This window comes from Auxenochlorella protothecoides, assembly GCF_000733215.1.
Source record: "Auxenochlorella protothecoides strain 0710 unplaced genomic scaffold scaffold117, whole genome shotgun sequence".
Classification (NCBI taxonomy): Eukaryota; Viridiplantae; Chlorophyta; class Trebouxiophyceae; order Chlorellales; family Chlorellaceae; genus Auxenochlorella; species Auxenochlorella protothecoides.
Window position 1 is genome coordinate 22,402 of NW_011934347.1, and position 11,359 is coordinate 33,760.

Genomic DNA, 11,359 nt, shown 5'->3' on the forward strand with positions numbered 1-11,359 from the left:
GGACTGGGGCTTGGGGTGGAACAGCCACAAAGCTGTGCACCGGTTCCTGCGCATGGTCCAGAAGTTCCTGCATGAAGGGAGCTTCCTGTGCAGTTTGCACGTGCGTCGGTCATACGCGTGCACCTTCTTTGCTATGGCCCCTCTTCGTGAACCCCCGAGCCCATGCATGCTCCCCAACCTAGAAGCCTACCTGGTGGTCAGCATGGTGCTGGTGAGGGTCTGCGTCATCCAGGGTGCCCTGAAAACTTCTTGCCAGAATATTGGGGCCCCTGAGGAGCCCATTCCTGGGTCCTGTGGCCCCCGAATGGGCGCCGCATGCCCTCTGGCGGAGCGCACCTCCAGCAGGGAGTGGCGCCCAGGTGCAGACACCAGCTTGCTCGAGTACAGGGCGCATGTGACGCTTTATTTAGGAGGCATACATTTTACTGAATGCATGGTGTGAGGAATGGGCGGACGTCATAATAGGATACGGGGATTTTCTTGCTCGCCCCATCGCAAACCATAGGCGAACTATTTAGCGAGCGCGGGGGCCAGCAGCAGCCAGGTGCATGAAAAACTTCTGGGCGACCTCTTTTTCTGTTCGATGCTCCGGTGTCTCTGGCGTTGGTAGAGCGCTATTCTCGATAATCCTCGACGTTTCACTTCCATTTACTGCCTGACTTGGTCGGCATCCCCTAGACAAGCGACGGTCCTCAAGTGATCTGCGCTGGATGGCACAGCCATTTCAGGCTTTCGGGGCCGCCGGCAGCACTTGGGTGCCCACGTCAGTTCCCCAGAATGCACAGCCTTCCGTTTTCGTCCCGCCCCCGGTGCGTACCTGCGGGATCTCGCGACGACAGGGGGGAGTGGGCCGGGCACCCCCGCACCTGTCACCCCTCGCCCCACCGTCTCTTTCAAGCGCAGGCTGCGCATCCCGTGGCAGGGCCGAGCGGGTCACATGCAGTCTTTGACCCATTCGGTGGAGGGAGTCCCTTCCTGACGGGGATGGCGGGTGACGTCCTCAAACAGCAAGGGGAGTCCTACCTACAGCGCGGTCGCCTCTATGTGGTGAGTACGGCTGGCTGGGTTGTTTGAGGCAATACCTAACTGCCCAAGATGGAAGCACAGGCTGACTGGAAAGCCATGCTGCCTGAGTGCCTGGACCTGAAGGTTCACAGGATTGTTCTGCCCTCACATGTCTGTCGCAGTCCAACCTTGGCTTCCTCTCCGGTGGGACCATGCACTACCACTTTAGCATCACCCCCGGCTATGGTGCGTTGATGGAATGGGCCTGTTCCATGCAAGGAGAGAGTCCTTCATTGTCCCCTGCAGACGTTCGTTACACAGCAGGAGGGTGCTGTCCCGTCCTTCATGTTGAGGAATCCATTCCCTCATGTGGCCCCCTTGCCGCTTCACTCCGTCTCCTCACACGCTCTCCCCTCACTCCACCCTGCCCCTGTCGCAGTACAGCGCAAACTGCTCATGCTGCTGGCTCCCTTCCTGCGGCGCTGGACCTACGCACGCAGCCCGGAGCACATCTCCGGTGGCCACAAGTACCTCCCTCCCCGCCAGGTGAGCACTTGGGGGTTGCAGGAAGGGTGGCTGATTTTGCTAGGGCTGCGTCCCCCCCCCCCCCCCCTGCCCAGCTGGCGTCGCAGCAGGCCTGAAAGGGTGTCGAATCCGATCCAGGTTCTCCACTGAAGGGCCGCATCTTCGACGACCAGTTCCCCTCTGCCTGCCCCCAAACACCACCACACCCAGGACGTGAATGCGCCCGACCTTTACATCCCCTTCATGGCGCTGTGGACGTACTGCATGCTGGTCGGCATCGGCCTGCTGGCCCGCGGCGGCTTCCGACCCGAGGCGGTGTACAACGCCGTGACCTCCGCTCTGGTGGCCTGGGGCCTGCACACCCTGGTCCTACGCGCCATGCTGTGGTCGCTGGGCGCTGGGGCCGCGGCTCCCGCCCTGGAGCTGGCCGCGTACGCGGGGTACCCCTGGGTGGGGGCCTGCGCCACGCTGGCTGCCACCCTGCTGCGGAACCGCGTCGCCTACCACGTGGTCTGGGTGTACGCCTCCTTCGCCGCCGCGGTGTTCCTGGTGCGCACCATGAAGCGCGTCATCCTGCAGGTGTGAGAGAGAGGGCTTGTTTTTTTGGGGGGGGGGGGGGGGACAGGTGTGGGTGCTCGTGCTGGCCGAGCATGGTGAGAAGAGTCGAGTTCCATGCTGCAGCTGAGGAATCAACCGATAGCGTCATCTTTTTAAGAACCTCCACCACCCTTCTCCCACTTCCCACTGCACCCCCCGTAGGAGTCGCGGACGTACAACCCCGACTCCAAGACGCACAACTACGTGCTGCTGGGGCTGGGTCTCCTGCAGTTCCCACTCATGGCTTGGCTGGGACGATTGCCGCGTGCCTGAACCCCCGCGCGAGGAATTCTAGTGCAGTGCAGTCAGTGAAACGGGGAGGTGAAGCGCTATGGCGCCAGATGCCCAGGATTTTGGGGTTGCAATCTCACAGAATCAGGGCTGGGTGCTTGTCATGACGAGCAAGCCCTGCAGGCACGGCGAGGTTGGGGTACATGGACGCCAACATGGACACGGGATGCCCGTATCAGGAAGCACTTGAAAAACAAACAGGGGAGGAAGGGCATGGGGTGCCTAGACCATGCTGGTGAGGCAGTTTTGGATGCAGCAGGAGTCTGACACACACACAGCTTTGCACACTGGCCCTGCACAAGAGCAAGCAGGGCAATAGGATCAACTATCGCGGGCGTCATGCCGGGCCAGCCTGGGCGGCCTGCTTCCAGGCAGCCACCCAGGCGCAGATCCGGTCGACGTTGGACTCCATCTCGGGCACGGTGTTGCTGGGCAGCACCTGAACGATGTCCTGCCGGTATGATTCCAGCGCCTCTTCCACGATGACATGCATGATCTCGCACTGCACATTCTCCTGGATCTTGTTCAGCCCGTACTTCCTGCGATGAGGCAAAAGGAGGGGGGTGCAGGGAGAGGAATGACGGTCGCGACACGAATCACTGTGCCAAAAAGGATCTGTAGGTAATCAACACCCCCATCTGTGCCTGCCTTGTTCACGACCACGACAATGGGCACCCACCGTTTTTCTAGCCGCTCCCAAAGGATGGTGTTGTCGGCCTGCAGGACAACCACGAGGTCAAACCAGCGTTCCGGGAAGAAGTCGCATCCGTGGTGATCCACGATGTTGGCACCCGCCGTCATGATGTCCTCCAGTGCGTCGCACACCTGGGAGGGAGTTGGGTGGGGAGGCCGAGTGTCGGAGAGGGAGAGGCGGTCGACATCCCCGACACCGCCCACCAATTGCGGCTCCTTCCCTTCTATCGAGTCCAAACCACAATTCTCACCTTGTCCTCGTCGATGACATGGCAGTCGAACTCTTCGTCCCATCCCGAATGCAGCTCCTGCTCCTTCACCAGGGCGCCGACGTTCAGGTGGCGCAGGCCGGTGGCGCCGGCCACAAGCTCCGCTGTGGTGGTCTTCCCTGTCCCAGGAGTGCCTGTTATGAGGATATTGGGCCCGGCGCGGCTGCCTGTCATCCGACGGCGTCTTCTGGGGGGGGCGCAGGCAAAGACAGCGTCGACAATATGTAGATTGCTCACGTCTATCTTTCCACGCCTCTCGACACTTTGTGTTTAATCCTTCTCAACACTCGTGCTTAAATCAGTGTAATGGCCTGCACTGTCCCGCGGTCTTCATCCATAGCTTTTCAGCATGCAAGCCCCACCCGGGAGAGCGCGAGCGCGCGCTCGTCGGCCGCTCCAGGGTGAGGAGGCACATGCAGGGACGACCCAAGGTGCCCTCCAGGCTCCAATTGAGCAGGAGCGGGATGGCCGAGGTCCAAAAGGGGCCCAGATTCTTCGACAAGTGTCCAGCTTGTCAAGCCATGACGGCCTGCTTCTCCTCCTGGCCCTCGCCCTCCTCCTCTGGCTCCGGGTCCTTCCACCGCCCATGCTCCTACAGGTAGGAGGGACGTCACAGTGCGTGTGAGATTCTATGCGTGTACTTGTGCGGCCGAGTCGCTGATGGCAGGGCCCATGGGCTTGAACAAACATGCTGATGATGTGCACGAAACAATCGCACAGTCGCAGGCGGCCCATTTAAGGCTCTGCGAGGGCGTCAGCCGGGTATCACAGCGTTGGGCCCCAGTGCGGCATTACATCAAACCGCCTCACCTTGATGAGCTCCACGAGCTGGTCACAGGCGGACTCCATGGGGATGGCTCTCCTGACAACCTCCTTGCCCACATACAGGTCGATCTTCCCGGGGGCACCGCCAACATACCTGCGCAGCACAGTGAAGGTTGGGTATCCATTTTACTACTGAACCACAGTCATTCGAGGCCAGACACACGGGAAAATAATTCGTCAGTAATCCAATGGCACACATGCAGATGCTGCACCTAGAGCCATTTGCAAGACCCCTGTCCCAGAGGCATCACGCACCCAAAGTCAGCGTCTGCCATCTCCCCAGGACCGTTCACAATGCAGCCCATGATGGCAATGGCCACGCCTGGCAGAGTGAGGGGGTGGAGTGGTCTAGTTGGCTCGTGACCAGGCCGGGGGATAACAGCACACTCGCTTCTCCTCCTCGCAAAGCAAATCAGCAAAACTCGCTTGCTCCACACCGGAGCGCAACCACTCAAACCCACCGGGCAGGTGCCCCGTCTTCTGCCGGATCTGGTCTGTCACCTCCTGCAGGTCAAACAGGGTGCGACCACAGGAGGGGCAGGACACGTAGTCGGTCTTGGTGTTGCGCATCCTCACCCCCTGTGGAGGGGCGCATGGGGGATTAAAGTCGGGGCGGTCAGGTCACCCGGCATGCCCAGGGCGAGTGTCTGTGAGCCCTGATCAGGGTGCGGCGGGGTGCTTGCCGGGAAGGTCAAGGGGTCGCATCATGCCGCCAACTCGGTGTGTGTCCAGGAGAGGGGTGCTGCCGCATGACGAGACAAGGTGTGATGGCCCCCAAGAGGGTTGCAAACCCAGATTCTGAGCCTCATCCAGGCCCTCCAAGGCCGCACCCCACCAGCCTCACACTCCAAACTGCGCCCTGCTCGGCCCCTGCGCTCCCAGACCCCAACAGCCCACCCCCCCCCCGCCTTCACTCCCGAAACCAACCCTCACGCACCTGGAGCAGGCCAAAGGAGGTGGTCCTGAGGTAGGCCAGGTCCTGGCCCGGCGCCGACAGCATGACGCCGTCGCCGCGCCCGTCCACCATGAGCGCGCCCACCAGCGCGCCGGCGGAGAGCACCAGCTCCTCGCGTCCCGTGCCCGGTGCAAACTCCAGCGCATGCACGACGGGGAGGTGGCAGCGCGCGCGCGTCAGCGCCTCAAACACCCGACGCGAGGCGTGCACACGCGACACGCCGGGCGCGACGCGCAGCAGGACCAGCGTCGCGTCCAGCCCGCCCGCGGCCTCGACGTCCGCGTCGGGCTCGGTGCCATCCACGGCCAGCGCCAGGCGCACTGCCCCCGCCGGCAGCGGCGAGCGGCCTTCGGCACGGGCGGCCAGGGCGGCCGCGAGCGAGATCACGGCCACGGAGTCAGGGAGGGGGGAGGCGGCCAGCGCCGACGGCCTCCGCCAGCACGTGAACTCCCACCTGAGGGGGGCCGGTGAGATGATGGGAAGGCGTTGGATGGCGTGGGGAGGAAGGGCGTCAATGTGCCCAGGGCATGAGGGGACGAGGCGCAACGATGGTCGCGAGGGGGGGACCATGCAGGCAGCGACCTCGATTCCCCACCCAGGCACTCGCTCATTGCCCCACCCATGCCTTGATTCTTCCCACCCCCCCACCCTTCGCCCCTCACCTCTTGCAAGCGGCGCAGGGCGCGCCTGGCCTGGGCATCATCCTCGGCGGGGACCTCCCTCAGGAAGATGGAGTCGGAGGTGGCAATGTCCTGAGGAGTTGGGACGTGTATGATTGGATGGGTGGGAGGGGGCATCCAGAGGGTGCTGCAAAAGCCACGGGGACACCTGCACAGCTGTGCTTCAGTCCCACTCCTGCGGCAAGGCACGCGAGTGCCCCTGGTCACACGCGCACACGCCCAGCAAGATGCCCCACCTGCCTCGACTCCCCCACCGACCTTGAAGGGCATGCCCACGGCCATTTTGCACCCCAGGTTGCGGTATGTCGTCCTGCGGGTGGGTTCGGGCAAGAGCGTGGATGCGCGGCACGACCCGAGTCCTGCTGCTGCAGTCAGGCCCCCCAGATACATGGATGAAGGTGCGCTTGTCGTGGCCACCTTCACGGCGCACATCGATCCCTGACCAGCGCAGGGAACAGCTTGCCCAAGAGGACCACTCCCCTCCCCATGCTCACTCTGGCGTGCGCAGGTCTTCGAGGGACAGGGAGGAAATCACGGAGCCGTCCCTGTGCAGGATGGAGCGCATGTCCAGTACGTCGCCCTCCTTCTGCCCCGGCAGCTCCCCAACCCTGGGATTTACAGTGTGCAGAGGGCGAGGGTGAGTGGACGACGGTTGGCCTGGCCAGGCGCTCAGTGGCTTCCCAGAACAGAACCTAGGTCCCAGAAGAGTCTGTAAACCTGCTGGCACATGGGCAGGCCTCCTCCTCGTTTCCTTGCTTATGAAGATTCCCTCCCCGCCCTGAATCCTAACACCACCCCTCTTCCCCCGAAACACGTAGCCAACCCAGCCATGAGCGCTCGCCTGCGGTTGAAGAGGTGGGTGTCGCGGTGCTCCTCAAAAGGCTCCACACCCCACCGCTCCGTTTGGGCGCGGCTGCCGAGGGCGGCCAAGGCGCCGCAGGGCACGATCTCGAACTCGGGGTCCTCGGTCAGGGAGACGCGGATGGTGTCCCCCAGCCCATCCATGAGCAGGGCGCCGATGCCGATAGCGCTCTTCATCCGGCCGTCCTCACCCTCGCCTGGGTTCGAAGGGGTAGGGTTTGGGAGCGAAATGTTGTGCATGGAGTACAAGAGATATTGAGCTGTCGGACGGGAGGTTCAGCCACCCTTCAAGTACAGGCGCTAAGACACTGGCAACATGCCTGGGGTGCTGAGTGCTGGACAACCAGGTTCAACCATCTGGGGGCACATTGCACACCCCTCCAGTGCACCAGCACTCCAGAGCCACTGCAGTGCTGGGCTGGAACCTCACGTTTACCACTTCTTCTTCCCCAGCACCACCACCAACTCATACACCCCCCCCAAAAAAACCACACACACACGCATATGTACCTGCTTCCGTGACCCCCAGATGCAGGGGGTAGTCCCAGCCCTTGGCATACATCTCCTCCGACAGCAGGCGGTAGGCCTGCACCATGACCAGCGGGTTGCTGGCCTTCATGGAGAAGAGGAAGTTGTGGTAGTCGGCGTCGCGGCACATGTCGGCAAACTCAAAGGCCGACTCCACCATGCCACGGGGGGTGTCGCCGTAGTAGGACAGGATGCGGGCGGAGAGGGAGCCGTGGTTGGTGCCGATGCGCATGGCCCGCCCCAGGGCCTTGCACTTCTCCACCAGGGGCATGAAGGTCTCGCGGAAGGACTCACGCTCACGCGCAAACTGGGCGGGGTCGTCGTAGTTGATCTCCTCGAAGGATTTGCGCCCGTCGGCAAAGTTGCCAGGGTTGATGCGGATCTTCTCAAAGGCGTCGGCCACCATCATCGCCACGGTGGGCTGGAAGTGGATGTCGGCCACCAATGGGGTGTCGTACCTGGCAGAGTGGTTGAGATCAGGGGGCATTACAGGGTGTTTGCTCTAGGTGGAACTGGGCAAGGCACAAGGAAATGGGGAGTATAAATCCGGCAGCAGAAGGTATTGTGGGGATGGACCCAGAGATCTTGAGCAAGTTTCCACATATATCTACCACATATCTAGTATACACTGGCGCCACTCCCCGCTGTTGTCCTCCAGGCCTGAGCTCCCCCACTTCCCCCCCCTGTAACCCCCCCAAAATCACGCACGGCGCCCACCTGTCCTGGAAGAGCCGGTCGCGGATCTTCAGGCAGGCGGTGGCCTCGCGCTTTCCTTGCACGGTGATCCGCACGATGTCCGCGCCCGCATCGGCGCACTTCTTCACCTGCACCAGCGTCGGAGGCAGAGGAGGGTGATGCAAGGGGGTGGAGAGCCTGCACACACTCATGGGACCCTCGTCCCTGTGCTCTCGCCGCGCCAAGGACCTGCCCCTCCCTCCAGGGCGCAGGCCCACACCCTGGCACTTCCACGCACCTGCTCAACAGTGGCCTCCACGTCCCTGGTGTCGGTGGTGGTCATGGTCTGACGCGCCAAGGGGTGCTCGCTGCCCACGGGGACCTTGCCCACCTGCGTGGGTTGGACCGGGACCGTGGAGGCAGGGAGCATGCAGGATGTGATACACATGGACACTCTCCCCTGGAAGCTGGAGTGCACAGCCCAATATCGTAGCCATGCCCCCCATCTCGACAACACTGGAGGCACGTGACGCACGTAGATGGTCCGGGTCGGGCGACGGCGAGTCTGGTAGATGCTCTCACAGTAGTGGGGGGTGGGCAGCCAGAGCTCCTTCTCGGCACTCGCGGCGGAGGGCTGTGCGGCCACGGCCTGCACGCAGGCACGAGTGGAGTGGAGTATGCCAGGTTATGACAATGTGGTCGGAGTCCCAGATCAGGCATGCCGCAGCTGCCCGCGCGGACAATGCAGGGATGCGCACCTGGGGCCTGACCGTCCTGCGCCCGTTCCGCTGCCCGCGTGCCACATGCCGCCTGAAGGGTGATCCGCCCACGGCATGGGATGAGGCTAAGGTGGAATGCATGCTGGACAGCATCCTGTCCTGCGCTAGGCCACCGCGAGGGGGTGGACGGCGGTGCCCAAGGCGCTGGGAGACTGGCGAGGCGCCCCCGAGTGCGTGAACGCCGTGGAATCTGATTGCGAATATAAGTTGAAGCGGGTTCGGGGTTTGAGGCTGTCTCCTGACCCTGCCATGCCTTGTCGTGGCTTTTCGGGGGATGATTTTCCGAAAATCATCGAGGGGATGGGTCAGCCTCCACGTGGCCTCCCAGTTTGATCTCAGTTCCTCCCTCGCAGTTACAGGGCCCTTTCCGTCCGGGGCAGGCAGGTGGCGTGGCGTTGGCATGCACGACCTGATCCGACCCTCAGGACGGAATGTACTCAAAGGGCGCCGGCGGTTGCGGCTCCTCCGCAGCGCTCGGCACGGCGGGCGCCTGGGCGGGCGGCGCAGCGCCCCTCGCGGCGGGGCCGGCGCTGGCGGCCCCCGCTGCGGCTTCCTGGAACAGGTACTCTGCAGGCCCTTCTCCAGGCCGGACGTCCTGCAGCACCACAATGCCTGTCGGGAAGGATGTTCTTCGAGGGTGAGTTCAGCCAAACTTGTTTACACCAGCACTCCGGGGCAGTTCCCCCTCAGTCTGCACAGCCCAAAGCTCGTTCGCCCGCTCCCCCCGCGCCGCCAGGATGCATGCCGGCCTTCCCCCTGCCCCCCTATGCCGACAAACACACACCTCCCGTCACGGCCTTGACCGGCTGCCAGCGCTGGTCCCGCTCGAAGGCCACGAAGCGGCGCTGTGCAGGCACCACGCGCGCCGGGTTGCTCAGCACGTAACTGGAGGGCTCCGCGGGCGTCGGGGGTTGCGCAGGCGCCGCCTCCTCGCCACCATCCGCTGCCTCCCCCGCCTCGCCGCCCTTCCCCGCCTCGCCGCCCTTTCCCGCCTCGCCGCCTGCCTGCGCCGCCTCGCCGCCCTCCGTCTGCATGGCCTCAGGGTCAGAGGTCGTGGGGACCAGGGCCCCCATCTCCTTGCCCTGCTCCTCCTTCTTGGCGGCCGCACGGGCCTTGGAGCGCACCGTCGTGGAAAGCACGGCGGTTGGGACCTGTGAGGGGGTGATCGTGGGCGTGGTGAGGACGAGCATCGAGCAGGAGCGTGGTCGCAGATCAGGATCACGCTCTGTAACTGTGGCAAAGGGCAGCGGACGTTTGGCAGGAGGAGCGGTGGGGATGACAACTTTCCATTCCGAACCCCGATGCAGGCGTGGCCAGCAAATGCCACCCACACAGCAAGTCCCCCACCTTCTCCTTGCTGCGCTTGTCCTCCATGGCGACGGGGGGTGGGTAGGCGAACAGCGAGGGCTTGCATCGGCTGATCACCTGTGGCAGCGCCGTGAGGGGAGGTGCATGGATGGGTGCGTGCTGGTGTTGCTGGGGCTGTGCCACCCTCCATGTGCCCGGGAATGTAAGAGATTTGCAGCTTGTCTCTGCCTGTCATAGACCAGTATGTTTTGGGGCGGGCAACGAGGCTCTTCCCCAAACCCATCGCCCATCTGCGCATGGAGCATGCAGCTTGCCGTGTCCCACCCGCGCTGACCAGGCATTGGCCCACACAGCATGCTACCACCCCTCCTCTCCAACCCCAACACCGCAACCACGAGGCCCACCTTGAAGTCGGCGGGGGCACGCAGGCTGGCATCCACGCCGATGATGGCGGTGGGCTGCAGCGCCAGGGACAGGCTGTACGCCAGCGGGTGCCAGTACCAGTACTGCAGGAACAGGGCCAGGCCCACCACCGCAGTGCGGCGGTACGGTCCCGTGCGCGACTGCAGGCCCAGGGTCGCGTTGCGGCCGCCCGCGTCCAGGATGCCGGCGGCCATGATGGCGCCCATGCGCACCATGATCTGCCGTGAGGGGGTGAAGGGGTGAGGGGGGGTTCTCAAGCATGTGCAAGACAGTGATCGTATGTTGCTTGGAGTTGGTGGTACCGGCTGGCCGTGCGAGCGCATGCCTGGCACAGCACAGGCGAGATGCTTTCGCCCGGTGGGCCTCCATGTGTGACACGGGGTCACCCTGCGTCGCACACGTGGATCATCCCTTGCACGCCAGCGCACCCAGGCACAGCACCCTCCTTGCGAGCGCATGCCCTTGGGGTCCCAACCGAACCCCACCGCCCCTCACCTCCACGCCCTTGTTCCCATGCAGCTTGTCGATCTTAGCGCGCAGGGTCTCGGTCTTGGAGGCCGGCTGTTCCATGAGCACCATGGCCAGCGCGATGAGTGCGCCCTGCGGGTGGAAAGTGGGGAGAATGCTGCTGAAGCAGGCAGGCACGGTGCCGCGACGCCCTCGACACCAGGTTGCTGAGGATCAGCGAGGGCTGGGGACGGAGTGTCAGGGGGCCGTTGGTTGCCATCCCCTCATCCTCCAGACCACACTCGTCGACAGCTCAGGGCAGTGGCCAAAGAGGACCGGGTGTGGTGATGGAAGGCTTGTATAACGTATGGACTCCAGGGCTGGGGACTGCCACTGCCCAGGCTCCCTCCCAGGAGTGACAACCTGATGCTGCAGGCCATGCTGCATGCAGAGATTCCGAGCCCGGCACCCCCTCCCACCCCCCCCCCCCCCCCACCT

The 11,359-nt window shown here is 63.7% G+C and overlaps 4 protein-coding genes across 4 annotated transcripts in view; 2 read left to right on the forward strand and 2 right to left on the reverse strand.

Moving 5' to 3' along the window:
* Window positions 1-984: 984 nt before the first annotated feature.
* On the forward strand, window positions 985-2,400 carry F751_0851 (Protein transport protein yif1; the record flags this gene model as incomplete). The annotated part of the gene is made up of 5 exons (XM_011402273.1): window positions 985-1,047; window positions 1,188-1,251; window positions 1,445-1,551; window positions 1,741-2,109; window positions 2,290-2,400. 5 exons carry the CDS (start codon window positions 985-987, stop codon window positions 2,398-2,400), a joined length of 714 nt encoding a protein of 237 aa, XP_011400575.1.
* Window positions 2,401-2,755: 355 nt separating this feature from the next.
* F751_0852 (Adenylate kinase isoenzyme 6-like protein) lies at window positions 2,756-3,554 on the reverse strand (the record flags this gene model as incomplete). Its single annotated transcript, XM_011402274.1, has 3 exons — window positions 2,756-2,957; window positions 3,098-3,243; window positions 3,363-3,554. The coding sequence occupies 3 exons, from the start codon at window positions 3,552-3,554 to the stop codon at window positions 2,756-2,758; spliced, it is 540 nt and encodes a 179-aa protein (XP_011400576.1).
* F751_0853 (hypothetical protein) lies at window positions 3,200-3,379 on the forward strand (the record flags this gene model as incomplete). The annotated part of the gene is made up of 1 exon (XM_011402275.1): window positions 3,200-3,379. One exon carries the CDS (start codon window positions 3,200-3,202, stop codon window positions 3,377-3,379), a length of 180 nt encoding a protein of 59 aa, XP_011400577.1.
* A 340-nt stretch (window positions 3,555-3,894) lies between the features above and the next one.
* Window positions 3,895-11,359, reverse strand: part of F751_0854 (26S proteasome non-ATPase regulatory subunit 1) — a gene marked incomplete at both ends in the record, with an annotated part of 12,230 nt that continues 4,765 nt past the window's right edge. Inside the window, 19 exons of the mRNA XM_011402276.1 lie at window positions 3,895-3,972; window positions 4,191-4,299; window positions 4,461-4,527; window positions 4,667-4,784; window positions 5,143-5,614; window positions 5,809-5,912; window positions 6,099-6,150; window positions 6,335-6,448; window positions 6,664-6,898; window positions 7,212-7,687; window positions 7,947-8,053; window positions 8,203-8,295; window positions 8,440-8,553; window positions 8,797-8,873; window positions 9,468-9,576; window positions 9,745-9,834; window positions 10,031-10,108; window positions 10,396-10,632; window positions 10,910-11,014. Coding sequence (XP_011400578.1) covers window positions 3,895-3,972; window positions 4,191-4,299; window positions 4,461-4,527; window positions 4,667-4,784; window positions 5,143-5,614; window positions 5,809-5,912; window positions 6,099-6,150; window positions 6,335-6,448; window positions 6,664-6,898; window positions 7,212-7,687; window positions 7,947-8,053; window positions 8,203-8,295; window positions 8,440-8,553; window positions 8,797-8,873; window positions 9,468-9,576; window positions 9,745-9,834; window positions 10,031-10,108; window positions 10,396-10,632; window positions 10,910-11,014 — 2,835 coding nt within the window. The remainder of the gene's footprint in view (window positions 3,973-4,190; window positions 4,300-4,460; window positions 4,528-4,666; window positions 4,785-5,142; window positions 5,615-5,808; window positions 5,913-6,098; window positions 6,151-6,334; window positions 6,449-6,663; window positions 6,899-7,211; window positions 7,688-7,946; window positions 8,054-8,202; window positions 8,296-8,439; window positions 8,554-8,796; window positions 8,874-9,467; window positions 9,577-9,744; window positions 9,835-10,030; window positions 10,109-10,395; window positions 10,633-10,909; window positions 11,015-11,359) is intronic.